The 19,485-nt window shown below is 35.7% G+C and overlaps 1 protein-coding gene across 4 annotated transcripts; it reads right to left on the bottom strand.

Moving 5' to 3' along the window:
* Positions 1–3,618: 3,618 nt before the first annotated feature.
* Mynn (myoneurin) lies at positions 3,619–19,419 on the bottom strand. Of its 4 annotated transcripts, none has more exons than XM_026394981.2 (8): positions 18,637–19,418; positions 17,407–17,703; positions 10,651–11,441; positions 8,860–9,019; positions 6,993–7,171; positions 6,049–6,132; positions 4,879–4,965; positions 3,619–3,980 (listed from the first exon to the last, which is right to left on the bottom strand). In XM_026394981.2, exons 2-8 carry the CDS (start codon positions 17,670–17,672, stop codon positions 3,718–3,720), a joined length of 1,830 nt encoding a protein of 609 aa, XP_026250766.1. In that variant the 5' UTR covers positions 17,673–17,703; positions 18,637–19,418; the 3' UTR covers positions 3,619–3,717. The 4 variants fall into 4 exon arrangements, with proteins under 4 accessions (XP_026250766.1, XP_026250768.1, XP_026250767.1 ...); XM_026394983.2 differs by lacking the exon at positions 18,637–19,418 and adding an exon at positions 12,381–12,466 and having other exon boundaries at positions 17,407–17,496; XM_026394982.2 differs by lacking the exon at positions 6,049–6,132 and having other exon boundaries at positions 18,637–19,419.
* Positions 19,420–19,485: the final 66 nt, after the last annotated feature.

The following is a 19,485-nucleotide window of genomic DNA, read 5'->3' as shown; positions in this document are numbered from 1 at the left end:
CTAATTCCGAAAAGTTACTATGTTTACACTCTAATTACCTACTTTCTTAAATACATCAAACTTTACTTGAATGAATGGGGACAGGGGTTGCAGAGGACAGAAGAGTCGATTATATCATGGTGTCAAGAAATTACTGCTTCAATAACTAAATTTCAATTATTATTCAAAAACAGTGGGTGAAAATTTAGAATTTAAATTTCTTTTTTTTTAATATTTATTTTTTGTAGTTGGACACAGTATCTTTATTTTATTTTTATGTGGTGCTGAGGATCGAACCCAGGGCCTTGCACATGCTAGGCAAGTGCTCTACCACTGAGCAACAAACCCAGCCCTAGAATTTAAATTTCTTATTTTAATATGACTCCTTTTTACATGATGATGTTTCTAGCTAAGAAATGGCAACTCAAAGTCCCCTAAAAGATGGAAAATTATATTCAAGAGCTTCTTTTAACTGCTTTCCAAAGGTAGAAAACCAAGAAATGTTTAGGATAATAGTTCCCAGTGTTTGGTATATATCACTTGTGGAGCTTTTCCAGCATGTATATATTTCCTGGAGATTGTCTGATTTATTAAGTCTAAGGTGAAGTGGGCCTGGATATTGCTCTTTCTTAAACTCATTTCTGATTATGAATTAAAATGTTACAGGCGCAGGAAAGCATGCCTGTAATCCCAGTGGGACTGTCTCCTGCTGAGACAGGAGAATCAAAAGCCAGCCTCAGCAATGGCAAGGTGCTATGTAACTCAGTCAGACCCTGTATCTAAATAAAATACAAAATAGGGTTGGGGATGTGGCTCAGTGGTCCAGTACCCTTGAGTTCAATCCCTAGTACCAAAAAAAAAAGAGCTATTAGTCCAGGATATTTCTTTAAATTAGTACCTGTACACTTCTATTTTTTTTTGAGAGAGAATTTTTAATTTTTATTTTTTTGGTGGACACAACATCTTTATTTTATTTTTATGTGGTGCTGAGGATCGAACACAGCGCCCTGTGCATGCCAGGTGAGCGCACTACAGCTTGAGCCACATCCCCAGCCCTTACTGTCTATTTTAACCACTTTCATGTGCACAATTTCTATAGGATTAGAATATAGAGAAAAGATGAATAAATATAGAGAAAAGATGATAAATACTACTACAATGGAAGTGATAGAAGCTCTCACTTTGGGGAAAAAAAAAATTTCTAAAGTGTGTCTACCAAAATTATCCTGTGAAATTAAACATAAAACAAATACCATTTTAAAATAGCAAAAAATTCATTTATAAATGATCTATGATTTCCTTTTATAAAGTTTAAAACTAGCAATACAGTAGGAATCTAGTATAAAATTAATTCATTTAGAAAATAATAGTTTCTCAGAAAGATATTCAACATTCTAAAGACAAACTTTCAAAAAATTCTGTAATACTTGACTAATTAAATCTTTCCTGCATTGCTTAACAAATATATTTAAAGGAGTTAATTAAATGATTCATGTGTTATCATGATTACCAGACAAACTAAAATACAAGCATATTATGATAAATAGTAAAATTATAAGGGATACTGTCGTCAAGCTCTCTTGGTCTATAATTAGTGAAAAGGAGAGGATAACAATGACTCAAGCAATATTAAAGTAAAATTATTTTAGCTAAGCAGATGTGATTTTAAAAAAGCACAACCCCAGCCACTCCAATTTTACTAAATAATACTAAAAATAATAACTTTGTAGGCTAATTTATGCAAAGGCAAAATACTAATTATCATTATATTTGAAGAAATTTGACCATTCTTGCCCTCACAGAATTATGCCATGGCCATAGTCATTTTTTAAAAAGAAATTTTATCCATTAGAAGTTTGGATTAATGAAGATATAGATTAAACTAATCTTTCCATTTTGGCAAACCTCTTAAAGAGGCTTGAGTGTTTTAATTTTTTAAATTTCTTCACATTCAAATTTCCTACTGAATTTAAGCTAAAACAAATTAGCTTAACATTAAACTTTATAGATTTTATATAGATTTTATTTAAACCCAGTACGTTAACTTAATACACATGCATAATTAGATTTTTTTAACTAAATGACCAAACACTAAATTTGCATTATACAAATGTAGCATTTTATACTCTATTTAATTAAGTCATTTCCACTGGTGGCAATTTATTGTGAAAATAAATTGTGTGTGCTGGGAAATGGTGAAAATTTCTTAGTCTACAAAATTCACTGTTTTTATTACATCCTTCAATATATTCCTATGACTTGGACCCCAAATAAAGAAAATTGTGATTAAAGAAATCAAGATGAATGAACACATTAACTTTATTATACGTGTAGTTTAAAACTCAAAAACAAATAAGCCACAATTAATGCATGGAAGAAATGAGAAATTATGTCACCATGATGTTCTATCAGCATTATGGGAAATGACTTTGTGAAACAATAATAATTTAATGTTCAAAGATCAAGGGTGAAATAAATTAATATGTAGGAAAAGTGAGATGGAAAAGAGTGGTAGCAAATATGAGGATAAATACTGATTTTCCTCTTGGAAGAAAAAGAAGCAATATAAAACCATGACAACAACCCAAAATTGTGATTCAACTTAGAAAATTTAAGAACACAAAGCTTATATAAAATGTTTGATAAACTGAACTTTTGATAACCCAAAATGTTAACTGTAATTGAAATTGATTTCTTCTTTTCCTTTTTTGAAGTGCTGTGGACAGCCAGTGCCTCAAGTTTGCTAGGCGAATTTCTTGAATCTTTATGCAATATAATGTATCAAATTTAGAAGCAAAGTGATTTCTAGTTTACACTATTTGTGTCCAGAAAATTCTTTGTAGAATATTTGTTTTAAAAAGTGTATAATAGTCATGAGAGGCTTATCAAAAATTTTCAAAACTTAGTATATATTCCTCATTTCCAATCCAAAAACTCAATAAGATATAAACTGAATCAAATTTCAAAACTGTCTTGACTAGATTAAAAACACCAAATGTCTATTTAAAATACATTTTGAAAATATAGTCTCCAATAAATCAAAAACACCGACTCAACTGACCATTGGTTTAGAACCCAGAATATTGAGTTCTAAATGACGAAAATTTTTATAGTTTCCTAGTTTTTAAGAAAAAACAATTCTTTTGGTTTCATTAGAGAAGTTACCTCTAATGGAACATATAATTATAAAAACAGCACAGCTCTTACTCAGTGACTGAATTTTCATAGGTGGAAATATGAAAAAATTTTCCACCATAGTTTATGGTTTGACCTATGGAGCTTACAACACTTTAGGACTGATACTAGCATGGATTTTGTTTAAATTTTGAGCGGGAATGGGGTAGGGGAAGATTAGAAAATCCCACAGGTCAAAACAGAAGCACTACAAACTGACAGATTCTACTTCAATAAATGAAGGCAACTCTAAAATTCAAATAAAAATGGAATTAAGAAGGCTCTAATTTAAAAGAGAATAAAACTAATCCACCCACCCAAGATAGTGCTACCACAGAATTAATTCATTCCTTAAAAAGCTGTGTATATAGTCTAGACATAAAAGCCCCCAAACAAAACAAGCACTGCAGTTATGAATGCAGCATCAGGTGCTTTTACTTCGGTGAATGAAAAGAATGGTCACAATTCAAATGAATGAGAATTTAATATGAATATATGCACCTTACCAGAGATGTTTATGCTTACTACCACAGAAGTCTTAGCAATTCCATATTCCTCATAAAGTCAGTACAATTGTTGTAAAAAAATCAACTGTGGTTCTGAATATCCATTCACAGTTGACCTCAACAATGTATCTGATGTAGGAGACTGATTATCTGTGACAGGCAGAAGCATGTGGTGGTCCTCAGTCCCAAGTGGAAGACTTAATGGTAGAGTCATATCAGAAGGCTTCACATCCATAGTTTCTGACAAAGGACTTTTTTGTATTGAATCTTGTTCACTCAAAGTATGATCCTCCATATTGGGATCCAGAGTTTTATCTGTACCTGAAATGGAAGGGGAAAAAATTCACACAATCTTTTTAAAAAACCCCAAATGCCTGAACTACACAAATCTACTTACTGGTCCCAGAACTGCACTAAACCTTCGCAGCTTTGTGTTAGCATTTTCTCTTTTACTGATATACCTGCCTTATTTATACATACTCCATCTGGGTCTCAAGGCTAAGTTTAAGCACCAACTCCATTAAAAAAATGGAACTAGTTATTCTAGATAAGAACAAACTTTTTTTTATTACTTCATTATACATTTGTAAAGTTTCATATACTGCCTTGTGGCATCTCTCTCTCACTGCTATATAACAGTCTACCTACGTATGCCTTGAATCTTCAACTAGGCTGTAAATTCCTCAGATTTTTTACTCCAGTACCTTCTAAATACTGGAAAACAAAAAATTTGAGTGTTTTACTATTCTGTGAACTCAAGTTCAGATAATGGCACTTACATTTATATTAAGAGGTCAGAAATTCTGCTTTACTCAGGGGGAAAACTTTCTACTATCTTTTTTTCTTGTTTTGTATTGTTTATTTCTTTAGCGATACTGGGGGTTTGAACCTAGGGAAGTTCTACCACAGTCACATACACCCCCAACCCTTTTTATTTTGAGATGGATCTCACTAGGCTGCTGAGGCTGGCCTAGAAAGAACCCTCCCTTACCCATGTTCATTCTTTGAACTCTGTTCATTCCTAAAATTCCTAAAATTAGAACTTTCCTAATACCCCAGAAAAACTATATCACTTTTTATCTATTATGTCCTACATTTTCCATTTATTTATTAGATTTCTGGTCTTAGTTTTTAAGAACTGATATCTAATTTAAACTGTTAAAATGTACACTCAACATTTTAACGAAACGCAGCAATGGGAGAACAACAAAGTACTTACCAGAATGGACTTTTGTTTTGTGCTTCTTTAAATTTTTAATATCTGTGTAAGAATTTCCACATAATTCACAGATAAATGGTCTTTCTCCTAAAAAGCAAGTTAAAACTTTAATATTCACAAAGCTGTTGAATGTTCAATGTTTATGAATATAAGGCAAAAATCATTATACTTTTTAAGTTTGGTTTTAATCTACCATTTTAATCACTTGGTTATAATATACTGAAATGAGAAATTCTATACACATAGGCATTCCTGTACTTCATAGTATATCCCAATTTCAGAAAAATTTGAGTATTTTTTTTTCATTATCTGAAATTTGTTTACAAACCAGAAAGTAACCTACTCTTTTACTTCTATCATTTAGGTACTTATTGAGTGTCAATTTATGCCAGACCCTGGCTAAAAGAGCTAGAGAAAACAATGTAATTATGGTTTCTGCTCTCAGATAGCTTATAAATTAGAAAATTCTTAAACAATGACAATAGGGTACAATATTATAATTCTCTTTTTTCCCTTTTTTGTGGTGCTGGGGATAGAATCCGGGGCCTTGCACACATTAAGCAAGTACTCTATCCCTGAGCCACATCCCCAGCTCTGTAATTCTTTTGAAATAAGAGCGATTCAGTGCTTCACACCATAAACCAAGAAACATGGGAATACAGAAGTTGCCAATAAATTTATTAAATCTCTACTAGATATTCACACTAATCTACTTAGGAATTATGAGGAAGAATTCTTTAAAATACTATACTTTAAAAGTGGTATTTCCTTTGTTTTAAATATTTTCTTTATATGCTTTTGTACTACTTTTTACAATAAAATGTTTAAATTTATTCCTAAATCTTGCGTACAGAAACAGTTTAATAAGAAAATCTGATATTTTCTTGATATTATTGGTTCCTTTTGTTTCTTGGTACATTTGTGTGATTTAATTCAAATCCTATTGATTTCTGGCATATTTCTTGGAAAATCTTTAAAATTCCTGACCAAATTTAATTCATATTTTAAACAAAAAAAGGCAATTAAAATGTTGATATTCATACATTAAAATATTGTTATAGGTAAATTATGACTAGATACCATATAGTTCATAATGGTTTAAAAGCCAAGGTTTACATTAAAAGAAATTAAGAGAGAACAAAAAATAATACGTTCTCCCTAAACACAGACCTGTATGGGATCGAAAGTGTTTGTTGAGCTCTCCTGAGGAAATAAAACTTTTCCCACAAATACCACATATGTATGGTTTTTCACCTAGATGGAAAATAAAAGATAGCGAAGTGGTGTACTATAACCAACATAATATTTGTCAATTACAAAAAATCTAAAGTAAGCTTTCTAAAATATTTAAATTAAAACCTATGTTGTATTTTAGAGGTAGTTTCAGTGATCCAACTTATATGAATTATTAATAATCATTTTATACTGTTCTTATAACCTGATACTTTTCATATACTGAAACTTTATTCCTACAAATGTCCCTTCTGGTAGAGATGAACTGGGCAAGTAGATTTTTAGGTGATTAAGATTATGTAAATTCATGAATCCATATTTCAGATCTTGCATCTATTATATTATTCAAGGAGAATAAAGCACTTAAGGACGATTCTCTTTTAAAACATACCTTACCAAAAAATGAGACTCAAATCAATAGTATGCTTCAAGACTGATAATATGCTGCATTATCTGTTTAAGTTACAAATCTCAGAATGTCTATGTAGGAAAAGTCTTAAGTTTAAATTCTGTACCACCTAAACCTATTCCTACCTCTTAACTTCCCTCCACAATTTACCCAAAGGAAATAAATTCTCAAGAGGCTTAGGATGTTTTCTAAAGTTATAAAACATGTCTTAATTCAAGTTTATGTAAGTATCAAAATTACCTCACTGATTTTAATGTGTTACATGATAAAAAATTTCATCCACCTGTATTATTCTAGAAAATGTGTCAGATTTTATATCTAATATTTAGGTGAAAATCACAATAGCTTCAAGAAGTATGAACAGATATCTAACTATAAAATCTATAATCTTCCTTCTATAAAGGGCCAATTCCCCTTTTTCTTTTATGTACAACTTTCCTTATTTTAGGCAATCTCTGTGTTAAACTCTTACCTGTATGTTTTCGAGAATGAGTGATAAGAGAACTAGAGACAGCAAATGCCTTCCCACAGGTGTCACACACATATGGCTTTTCTCCAGTATGCCTACGGACATGATAGGTCAGGGTGCTGGCCTGGGCAAATCTCTGTCCACATCTATCACAAACATATGGCTTCTCTCCACTATGCTTCCTGTTGGTAAATAAATACACAATTGTATTCTGTTAAGTAAAACAATTTAGAGGTAAAACTATGCAGCAGTCATTTTGCAAATAATATTTCACAGAGTATTTTATTTCAAATTAAAATCAATAGTTGTTTCAATGTAAAACACTGCCAAAATTAAATGTTAAATAAAATTATTAAAACATTAGTTTTGAGAGCCAGGAAGTTTTGCTATCATCTTTACATGGTTGCCAGTGAATTCCTAATACTGCACTTATTTTTATTGGTCCGTTCACTCATTTGTCAAAATTCCTTCCTCAAATCACCAGCACATCCTCATCCATCCTTGCTCCCAGCTGACATCTTGCCTCCTATATCGTTTTGTTTTCCTTCTGGAAACAAATATGAGGATGACAGTTCATCTGAATCCAGAGAGACTATTTGTACAGTACTTGAAATCCTACTCAACGGCATCACTCCTACAATATACCCGCCCCCCATCCTATACCATCCATCCCTGCTACTGGATCACAGCATACAAACAGTATGTCTTCCCTCTTAAAACAAAAACAAACCTGACCCACCTTATTCCTCCATTTATCTGTTCCCTTTTACCAAAAATTTGAGTCTCTAAAACTTTTATTTCCATTTCTTCTCTACTCACTTCATTCTCTACTAACCTCTGCTAATAAGGCTTTTGTTATGAGAATTGCTTACCTCCCATTTCACTAAATTCAAGTAAATTCTTAAATCTTCATCTCCCTATCACCAGAATTTAGGAGGTGATTATGCCCTTCTGGAATAATTGTCTTCATTTGGATACCAGGGCAGCCCATTTTCCTGGTTTTCCTCTTACACTGGCCCTTCTTTTCTACTGACTACCTCTGCTGGTTTTTGCACATATCCCAGATCTAAGAGCTCCCTAGAGTACTTCAGGATTTAGTCTTCCCACCTTTTTCTATCCACATTCATTCTCTTGGTGACCATAGACTGATGACTACCAAATTTGTCTCCTAAGCTCCAGACTTAGATAACTAATTGTCTATGGCACATCTCTTGTGAGATGTGTAGTAGTCATTTCAAATTTAAAATTTTCAGAACTGTACTTGTAGACTCTTGAACTCCTTCTTAAACAGCTCTCTCTATAACCCTCCTCCATTAATGTCAGCTCCATCCTTTCAGATCCTCAGGCCCCAAACCTTGAAATCATCTTTGACTCTTCTTACAGATCCTGTATCCAAGCTGTCAACAAATTCTGTTAGTTCTATTTCTAAAATGTCTGGTACCCATCCCCTTGCCTATTATGACCCTGCCCTAAGTCATAATCCCTTCACTTGAATTTTATGAACAGATTCCTAACTAGTCACCCTGCTTCCACTCTTGCAATCCTACAGTCTTTTCCTACTAGAGCAGCCCGAATGATCCTCTTAAAATGCAAGTCATATCACTTGTTTCTCAATCTCAAGAGGTAAAGCTCTGCAATGGCTTATGGGGTTGGGGGGGAACTATACCATCCAATCACCATATCACCCTGACCTTATTTCCTAGTTTTTACCCCTTCTTATTACCCTTCAACTACCACATTTTCTGGATTGTGCTAAGAATACTGAAGGCTGGAACCACTACTGTCCTGAATTTTAATATAGCAGTATATTCATAAGATTATGGTGATTAACAAACTTAAAGTTAAACAAGTCATTTTTTGTTTGTATTACCTTGCATGAATCTTGAGATTGCTAGAAGTTGCAAATTGTAAATTGCACGCATCACATTTATAGGGCTTTTCCTCACCATGATGCATGCGACTATGGAAGACTAGCTGGCATTTCTGAGCAAATCCTTTATCACATAATTCACATTTGTATGGCCTCTCACCTGAAGGAGCAAATAAATATGTTAAGAAGGAAAAATTCTGTTTTAGTTGCTAAAGTCATTTAAGTTTTCAAAAGTGTTCATCAATAGTAGTAGTTTTGGTATTTAGAAAATGTTAACTGCTGGGCTGGGGATGTGGCTCAAGCAGTAGCGCGCTCGCCTGGCATGCATGCAGCCTGGGTTCGATCCTCAGCACCACATACAAAACAAAGATGTTTAAATGATGTTAAAATTCTCTCTTTCTCTCTATCTCAAAAAAAAAAAAAGTAAAGAGGACCTCTTTCCAGACTATTGAAAATATTGGAAATATTGGTAGAATAAAATAAATTAATGTTTCTCATTATAATTCATAATAGTGAAAAGTGACCAATAAGAGAAATATATATAAAAAAGCATAAATGTAAGTGTACCAATGGTGCTCATACTTTGCCACCAGAAAGAGAACAAGCAAAATAAGGTAAAGGTAGAAACTGACGAAAAATTACAACTCTTTTTTTTTTTCCTTCTGGACCCGGGATTGAACTCAGGGGTACTCAACCACTGAGCCACATACCCAGCCCTATTTTGCTATTTTTGTATTTTATTTAGGGACAGGGTCTCACTGAGTTGCTAAGTGCCTCGCCATTGCTGAGGCTGGCTTTGAACTTGTGACCCTCATGTCTCAGCCTTCCAAGCAGCAAGGATTATAGACATGCACCACTGTGCCCATCTAAGAATGTATATATGATTCTTTTTTTTATTTTTTTAGTTGTATACAATATCTTTAATTAATTGATTTTTTTTTTATATGGTGCTGAGGATTGAACCCAGGGCCTTGCCCGTGCTGGGCAAGTGCTCTACTGCTGAGCCACAACCCCAGCCCCTATATATATGATTCTAATAAACATGTTCAGAAGTCAACAAAGGAGCACATAATAAGAGTGGTTGGTAATATGTGAAAACTGGCTTAAGTTGTGATTATATTTTCTCTTACCAGTTGTAATCCTGTCTCTGTTGAATACTCAGCAAGCTAGAACCACGTTTATGCTTATTTTGAGAAAAAAGGGAATAAGGAACTAGCACCTTAGGATTTAAAATGTCAATTACAATAAAACAAACAACCATTAAATACTTGCTTATAATTACAAATAGCTTTCCAACAGTTTAACATTGCTAAATACTTCTATGAATAAAAGAACATGGCAAATTTTGATCATAAGTGGAAAATACTGTATGCTAATATGCTGCCTATAAAAATACTATTTTATGTCAGGGAATAGACACTTCAGTGGTAGGCTGTATCCTTAGAATGTTAAAGGTTCTGGGTTCATTGCCCAGCATCCCTCACCCAAATCCTTGTAGCTATAGTATTAAAAAAAAAAGTCATCCTGGTGCAGTAGCACACTATACAGTGACTAGGAGGCTGAGGCAAGAGGATCACAAGTTTAAGGCCAATCTCATGAACTTAGCAAAACCCTGTCATAAACAATGAAAAAGGACTGGGGATGTAGCTCAATGGTAAAGCACCTATGATTTCAATTCCCAGTACCAAAACAAAAACAAAAACCACACACACACACACACACACACACATACATATCCAACAACAACAAAAAAAAACAGAGTTGAATATTCCCACAGTCAACCAGTCTTACCTGTATGAGTTCTTACATGCGTTTTCAGCTGATTACACTGGGTAAATGCCTTTCCACACAAGTGGCAAACATAAGGTTTCACTCCTTTATGTATTCTCATGTGCCTTCTCAAGCTGCTGGCTTCAGAAAACACTTTCCCACATGTGTTACATGTTGGCTTGGCCTTGGAATACCTCTGATCCAGCTCTTCCCCAGAGTTCTCCAGCTCATAAGGACTCTTGATACTGGCTATATTAGACATAGAGTGTTCTTTCAGAGCACAATTTGGCTGTGATTTTCCACGCTTCCGTTTCACTCTAACAGTTTGTACAATATCTTGTGCAGGAAAAGTATTTTCCACAACTGATGTCAACTCGAGTTCTGAACTGTTTGTCTGTGCAACTTGTTCGACTACAGGTGTGGACAACTTATTTGCATCTAGAAATAATTCAACAGATGTATTCTCTAAAATGTCACTGGGATATTGCACTGTTTTATTCTGCCCTGTTTTCTGGGAGTTGAAAGTTTTTTTCTTCTTTTTAGTTTGAGAAGACTTCTTTGCTAAAGCTCCTCGTTTAGAATTTGCCTGAACTAAATCTGTAGATACTTCTGACTTTTCCCGATTGTTATAATCTCGAAGAGTAAGAAGACAAGTCTGTTGATTCAATTCAATGTTTCCGGTGATACTAGATATCTCCGTAGAAGAGGGATTAGCAATAAAAGCAAAATCTTCCATCTTTATTTTACATTTAGTTACTACCTCTTCCACTTTGAGATAGTCAGCAGCCTGATGAATTTCTTTAACATTCCAACTGTAAGGAAACAAGGCTAAATGACAATATTCTGATCAAAGAAAAACTGTTTTTGAAACAGAGCTACACATATTTTACAAACCAAATGAAACAGAATACTGAAAAAAGGTATAACTTAACAGCAAATTTACACAATTTAATTCATTCAAAATAATGTTTAGGCAAAGATCTTCAATTTTACAAAATATGAAAAGATGGAAAATAATGGCTACAGCTGCAGGTGGACCACTATAGGAAAACAATGTTAATTATCTGGTTGCTTTTAAAAAACCATGGAAACAAAAATAGTGGTTGGCAACTCCCTGCTTCCTTTCATTCACTCTGAAATCTCTTCAGATAGCAACCCAACTTTTCTTAATTGGCAACAGGAAGAGTCTAATGAAACTTGTCTTCAACTATTCTGCCCTGCTCCTCTGGGAGACTTTTAACTGCTTCTAAAACTTCACTGTGTATGTGACTCACCCAGGAATTGTGTTAAATAAAGGTTCAAATTCAGGAAGTCTTTACAGAGCCTGACATTCTACATTTCTAATATATGCCCTGGTGATGTCAATGCTTCAGGTCCATGGATCATAGCCGAGAAGAACAATGTTTTAGAATGCATTAAGCTCCCTCTAGCAACTTTCCCACATTTTTGGTGATACTCAGAATCTAAGTTGGCTTTACAGTTTGTCATGTTAGAGTTATATAGAAAGACAAGTCACTCTGTTCAGCATTCTAGTTAATATTTACTGAGCATCTAACATGAGTGATACTGAGAGAGAGATTAAGAAATATCAAATAGTCCCTGCCTACCACAAGTTTACAATATAGAGAAAAATCACTAGATTTGGCTGGTAGTACTAACAAATTATTTTGGGTGAGTCTGCACCTTTGGAAACTCCAATTTTCTAGCTATAAAATTAAGAAAGTTTGTGTTGGGCTGGGGATGTGGCTCACACGGTAGCACGCTCGCCTGGCATGGGTGCGGCCCGGGTTCGATCCTCAGCACCACATACATACAAAGATGTTGTGTCCGCCGAAAACTAAAAAAATAAATAAATATTAAAAAAATATATATCTCTCTCTCTCTCTCAACAAAAAAAAAAAAAAAGAAAGTTTGTGTTATCAATACTAAAAATATGACCAAAGGGTCATACTGAATATAGATACAAACAGACCACCTTCAAATAACTTTCCTTACTTGTCATTTCTCTCCTAAATTATTTGGTCCTCTAAGATGATCTCTTCTAATTTTAATTGTAGTTAATACTAATATAGTGCTGGTAATATTATTACTTTTAGGACTAAAATTTGAATTTTAATTAAAAATAATAACATCATGAACCTCTAGGATATCTACAAGCATTTTACAGTACCTGCAAATCTCTACCTATTTCTCATCATCTTACAATTAAACCTGCCTTGTTTTCTCTTATTCAATCTAGCATTACAAAGTCTTTTAAAAATTTGTATTTTATTGCAAACAATCAATTTTCAGTTCATTACAGATTAAGTAGATTTGTAGGCTAATTTGTAAACCTAACTTCCAGCTTAGAATATTTTATTCTCTCAGAAAATCCATCCCACATCTTAAACAGATTACAAATAAATTTTTGGTATAGTCTCAGTCTTTCCCCTAGATAAGAAAATATTACCTAAGATATTCTTTTCTTATTGGCCATTGCTATAATTTAAAAATATATAATGACTCTTTGTAATCATGTTAATTCTCTACTTGCCAAATAGCACAAATGCCCCAAATATAATTATATTCACTTTTTATCCAATTTTTTTCTTATGGGTATACAGCATTATCAGTATCTAAAAACATCTTTCAGCATTTTTATTGACTTTATAATGTGTTACTAAAAGTACAATTAATGAGAGACACTACTAGGATAAAAATCAAACTTCCTGTACCACTTATTATACTTAACTAAAACAGATCTTGTGGTCTTAAATTAATATGCTCTGTGTTGCATAAAATGAACCAAACAACCAGGTCAGGTAGCCTTAAAGGCCTATAAAACTAGCATTAAGACACATTAATTGTTCAATACTGAAACAGTGATTTATACAAACTATTTGTTTATTTCATAGTCTATAATCTCAGCAACAGTTAAGAGAGCCAGTCAGCATTTGTTTATTTCAATAACTGATCTTTTGCTTTTGTTTACAAACACGAAGTTATAACATCCAGACTTCTATCATTTTTTAATCATTGAAGGTCATCTAATTACTTATTGCCAGCTATATGGCTAAATACTTTACAGAATTGGTTCACTTAATCCTCAGAAGGTGCCTATGAAATCTTTTATAATTCTCATTGTACATACAAATGAAAAATCAGGGGCTAGGGTATAGGTTAGTGGTAGAGCGCTTGTCTAACATGCATGAGGCACTGGGTTCAATCCCCAGCACTGGTGAAAGAAAGGAAAGAAAGGAAAAGAAAAGTCAGAGTTCCAAAGAAACTATGTAACTTGTCCAAGATTACAGAGTGTTAGAACTAAGATTCCAAGATTTGACCAAGACAATTTGGCTCCTGAGCCCACTTGATTTTCTATTACTCTGTTTAGGTTTTGTTTGTTTCTGGTACAAGGGATTGAACCCAGGGACAATCTTCCACTAAACCATATGTCCCAGCCCTTTTTTTGTTTGAGTCAGGATATCAAACTTGGATCCTGATGCCTCAGCCTTGTAATCTGAGATTACAGGTACTACGTACCACCATGTCTTTTTTCTTAATAACTAAATTTTATAGCCTTTCTATTTTGGTATAAATCTTCTCTTACATTCCTGGCTGGGCTCAAACAATTAGTTCCCCAGCTCACCAGGAAAGATATGCATCGAAAAAAGACTGAACAAAACACCTGGCTCTTCTTCACATTGCTTCTTTGCATGAAGGCACAAAGAAAGATGCTCTGCAGTGAGTTCAAATCAAGTTAAGATCTTTTCCTGCATAGTTAATCAAGAAAAAGAAACCATTAAATTGAAGGTCAACCAAAAATCACTGGTATGTGGTTATTTTCTATCAAGTATTCTAAAATCTTAGATCAGAGGTACCTGCACAATCAACTATTTAGCAAATTTAAGTAATTTATTATGTGAGATTAACTTATGACACTGTTTTGTTCCTTTAATCAAACAGAACTGATTCACTTAAAAATTTCATTTTACCAAAATTTAAAAATAATTACAAAACAGCATGAAAAGTTTCCTTTTCAAAAGGATGAAGCAGTATCCTGATTCTTACTTTTTAAAGAAGTATAGTTCCATAATAAACTGCAATATAAAAGAGAAGAATTTTACTTAATGTGTACATGTAAATATCTATACAGATCTTCAGGAAAAGAATAAATATATATTAAAAAGTTATAGTGGTTATTCCTTAATAGGACACCCATAGCACAAGAGTTAATAACAAGAATCAACAAATGGGACTTACTTAAACTAAAAAGTTTTTTCTCAGCAAGAGAAACAATAAGAGAGGTAAATAGGGAGCCTACATCCTGGGAACAAATTTTTACTCCTCACACTTCAGATAGAGCCCTAATATCCAGAGTATACAAAGAACTCAAAAAATTAAACAATAAGATAGCAAATAACCCAATCAACAAATGGGCCAAGGACCTGAACAGACACTTCTCAGAGGAGGATATACAATCAATCAACAAGTACATGAAAAAATGCTCACCATCGCTAGCAGTCAGAGAAATGCAAATCAAAACCACCCTAAGATACCATCTCACTCCAGTAAGATTGGCAGCCACTATGAAGTCAAACAACAACAAGTGCTGGCGAGGATGTGGAGAAAAGGGTACTCTTGTACATTGCTGGTGGGACTGCAAATTGGTGCGGCCAATTTGGAAAGCAGTTTGGAGATTCCTGGGAAAGCTGGGAATGGAACCACCATTTGACCCTGCTATTGCCCTTCTCGGACTATTCCCTGAAGACCTTAAAAGAGCATGCTACAGGGATGCTGCCACATCGATGTTCATAGCAGCACAATTCACAATAGCTAGACTGTGGAACCAACCCAGATGCCCTTCAATAGATGAATGGATAAAAAAAAATGTGGCATCTATACACAATGGAGTACTATGCAGCAATAAAAAATGACAAAATCATAGAATTTGCAGGGAAATGGATGGCACTAGAGCAGATTATGCTTAGTGAAGCTAGTCAATCCCTAAAAAACAAATACCAAAGGTCTTCTTTGATATAATGAGAGCAACTATGAACAGAGCAGGGAGGAAGAGCAGGAAGAAAAGATTAACATTAAACAGAGACATGAGATGGGAGGGAAAGGGAGAGAAAAGGGAAATTGCATGGAAATGAAGGGAGACCCTCATTGCTATACAATATTACATATAAGAGGTTGTGAGGGGAATGGGAAAATTAACAAGGAGAGAAATGAATTACAATAGATGGGGTAGAGAGAGAAGATGGGTGGGGAGGGGAGGGGGGATAGTAGGGGATAGGAAAAGTAGCAGAATACAACAATTACTAATTGGGCATTATGTAAAATTGTGGATGTGTAACCGACGTGATTCTGCAATCTGCATTTGGGGTAAAATTGGGAGTTCATAACCCACTTCAATCTAATGTATGAAATATGATATGTCATGAGCTTTGTAATGTTGTGAACAACCAATAAAAAAAATAATAAAAAAAAAATCAAGGGGATAGAGTGGAAATCTGCTATATTAATAGAAGCCTCCCAGAACTAAAAAAAAAAAAAAAAAAAAAAAAAGTTATAGTGGTTATTAGTGGGTGGCAAAATTTCAGGTATTTTTTCTTTCTAATTTTTCTCTGAAAAATGTGGAATCAGAATGTGGGTGGGGAGTATAGAAGAAAAAAAATTAATGTTATTCATTATTAGAAGGAATAAACTAATGTTTATTGGGGCTTCAAGTAAATTCTCATGTGATCTTCACAACAATATCAAAGTAGTTATTTCTCATTTTTACAGATGGGGAAATTGAAGCCCAGGGAAGTTACAACTTGGTCAAGGAGACACTGATTGGCTGGCAAGATCTCATTCTAAAGCCCATAAATCTATCTCAGAAGATTATGAATAGTCTTGACTAAGCCTGGGGATGTGGCTCAGTGGTAGAGTTCTTGCCTAGCATGTTTTAGGCCCTGGGTTCAATCCCCAGGATTATCAAGAGATTGGGGGGGGGGGGGAGACTGAGAATAGTATTATATTCTTCTACGACTTTCACAAGTGATAGCAGTAGGAAAACAGCAATAATATCATCAGTTTCTCTTTGCTTTATCCTCTCCCCCTTTTCTCCTACTACTACTAAATGTATTGCTATTGATTTTAATTATCTGGTTCATTACGTAGAGAAGACACACAGTGCCTATGTTGTCAGGTCCCTCAGAACCTATTGGTATATGCAGTGACAGCAGTAAGCATTTTAGAGAAGCATGCTAGCACCAACCTGATTTAAGCATTAATATGGTGGGTTAATGTTAAGAGATAACAGAGTTACTGCCATCTAGGCTCCAGCAAAGCAATTTTCCCGAATCAGGATCAGGAAGCTATCCTGCACACTGCTATTTATGGTTGGCAATGGAAGCACTACTCTATGAGCCCAGAAGTTCTTCCTTCTTCCCCCATCTATACTCCAGATACCTTAAGAAGTAGGAGATGGAAGAAGGGAGAAAGAACAACAGAGGGATATAAAGATCAAAAAGCAAAGGGAAACTGGAATTTACTGTTTAAATTTTGCATTTACAAAGCTGAAATCACAGCCTTTGTTGTGGTTGACAAATGTGCTAAATTTTTGTTTTTTGTGCTTATCAAATACTTGTTAATCCCAAGTCAGTGACACTGACTTCTTTATTAAAAGAAAAACATTGTGTGCATAAATATTTGAAGAATGAATGAAGAGACCGAATAGAAAAAATACAAATGACTTGAGCTCTAAAGACTACTGAGCAGCTTTTAAAACTGAAAATAAAATGTGTACTTTACCTGTCAAGATTTAAAGTTCCTGTGTATATAAACTCCAACAATTTCTGAAATCCATCAGCTTTCACCTGACTCTGATCAAGAAAAACATTGTTTTCAGAAGTGCTTCTGTAGATTGCACCAAAATACTCACTAAAGGAAGCAAGCACATTCCTATGGGCTTTAAACTGGAATTCCCCAATCACTATGGTGCAGTCACAAAGAAAACCTGCTTCCCGTTGTTTGTTCAGTCTCTCTAAAAGGTGCTCACAGTGGTGTGAATACTGCATTTTGATATCAGAATGGGATTTTACCCTTGATCTAAAAGACAAAGAAAAAAAGTAATCAATAATCACAATTTTTCATCAAAGGTTCACTCATTTGAGGGGAGAAGGGACAGAGGACAAACTTTAAAGAAAAAAAGGTCTTATTTTATCTCCTCTGAAAAGTCCAGTTAAAAATGCTGAGAGGCAATTAGAGGACAGCTAGGGCAACTTAATGAGACCCAAAATAAAAAATGAAAAAGGACTGGGGATGTCAGCCACTGGTAAAACGACCCGGATTCAATCCCAGCAACAAAAAAGAAAAAAAAACCTGATAAATGATTTTGTTTTGCCTTGGACACTAACACAATCCTTGCACATAACAACAAATGACTGTGATGAACGTGAATGAAAATACTGCACAAACTGCAAAAAATAAAAATAAAAACCCGCACAATTTCAAGGTTTTACATCAGTTGAACCCTCAAAACTTTCACTCAGTAAATGGTTAACGGGGAAAAAAAAATAACAAACTATCAAGAAACAACTCCTTGGGACAGATGGGAAGAAAAATACTTAAAAAATTTCCCCTCAAATCACCAAAACTTGTTAGTTTACACGGTGCAGTTTCTCCAAAGCGTGAGGCGCGTGCCCGAGGGGCGGGGAATGCATAGGGCCAAGGGTTGTCAAAGGTTCTGTCACTCGCCCCAGGAGGCCACACCCCTCCCCTCCTACTCCCCCCTGGCCTGGCGGCTTCGGAGAGTGACAACAGAAGCCGATTCTTCCTCGGCCTCCACTGCCCTGGCCTCCGCCCGGTTCCCACTCCCGCGAAATCCCACAGCTGAGACAGGCCAAAGCCACCACGGGGGCTGCTTCGCACAGCATTCCACCTTCGCCCCGACCAGCGCTAGAACTCCAAGAAGCCTGCCCTCCCATGGCCCAGGGTCTGGAGAGAGCGGTGACGGGGGTCTACGGTGAAGTGGGCACTCACCGACGGCCACCCAGGGGGAACAGTTTCTTCACTGTCTCTCCGCCATCTTGGGAGGACGTCACCGCGCCACGCTCCGCCTCTCCCTTCTTCCTCGACGGCAGCGTCACATCCGGCTCCGTACTCCCGTGGTAACTCCGGAGGCTCTAGTGCCGTGGAGGTCCCACACAGGCCAAGGCCGACAAGCTGGCCAGTAGAAGCCTGACTCCCCAGCATGCTAGGCGTCCCCGAAACAGCAGGCACCAGGGATGCGAGACCTAAAGGCTGGTGCACAGTGCCGCACCCTTCTTCCTCATGCTGAGCTCTCTGGCCGACAGTCAGCCTGTATCGGTCAGCCCGACTCTGGACCGCGGCCGGGCAGCCTGCACCGCCAGTCTCTCGGGAGACCACGCTGCGCACTGCATGCTGGGGCTTGTAGTTGCTTGTCTTCTCCCGTCATCCTCCCTCCCGGCCCAGCCAGTGGAAACTGCTGCTTTATGTACTCTGGCTCTCGGCCGTGGGGGCTGTTAACGCAGAGGGCGAGCACCCCCTTCCCTTTTACGTACCCGAAGTCTCTTGGGACCCCCTGGGTTTTGTTTGTGCCAGCCAACTATAGCTCTGTTTCCAGGATGCCTTACCTGGTGAAAGAAGTCTGATACGCACGAAAGCAAACCAAAGCAGTAGAACACACTGGGCATGCGCAGCATCAGAGGAAGGTGGGCTTTATACCGGAAAAGGTTTTCCAAAGTCTAGACCCGAGTAATTTTAATACAATTATTTACTTCGAGTTTGGGGTTAGTACAGTTAGGGAAAAGGCTATCAATTATGTCTGCAATATACAAAAGTATCAATAAAATGAGCCTTACTGATGTG

This window comes from Urocitellus parryii, chromosome 2 (genome assembly GCF_045843805.1).
Source record: "Urocitellus parryii isolate mUroPar1 chromosome 2, mUroPar1.hap1, whole genome shotgun sequence".
Taxonomy (NCBI): Eukaryota; Metazoa; Chordata; class Mammalia; order Rodentia; family Sciuridae; genus Urocitellus; species Urocitellus parryii.
This window is presented reverse-complemented; position numbering and strand designations above follow the sequence as displayed.

What these genes read in the sequence shown, in the direction of transcription:
- Mynn (XM_026394981.2), bottom strand. Translation starts at nt 17,672, where the DNA reads ATGCAGTATTCACACCACTGTGAGCACCTTTTAGAGAGACTGAACAAA. An exon ending in GGAACTTTAAATCTTGACAG is followed by an intron (nt 11,442 to 17,406) that starts GTAAAGTACACA and finishes GTTTCCTTACAG; the next exon opens with TTGGAATGTTAAAGAAATTC. An exon ending in GCATGTAAGAACTCATACAG is followed by an intron (nt 9,020 to 10,650) that starts GTAAGACTGGTT and finishes TTGCTCCTTCAG; the next exon opens with GTGAGAGGCCATACAAATGT.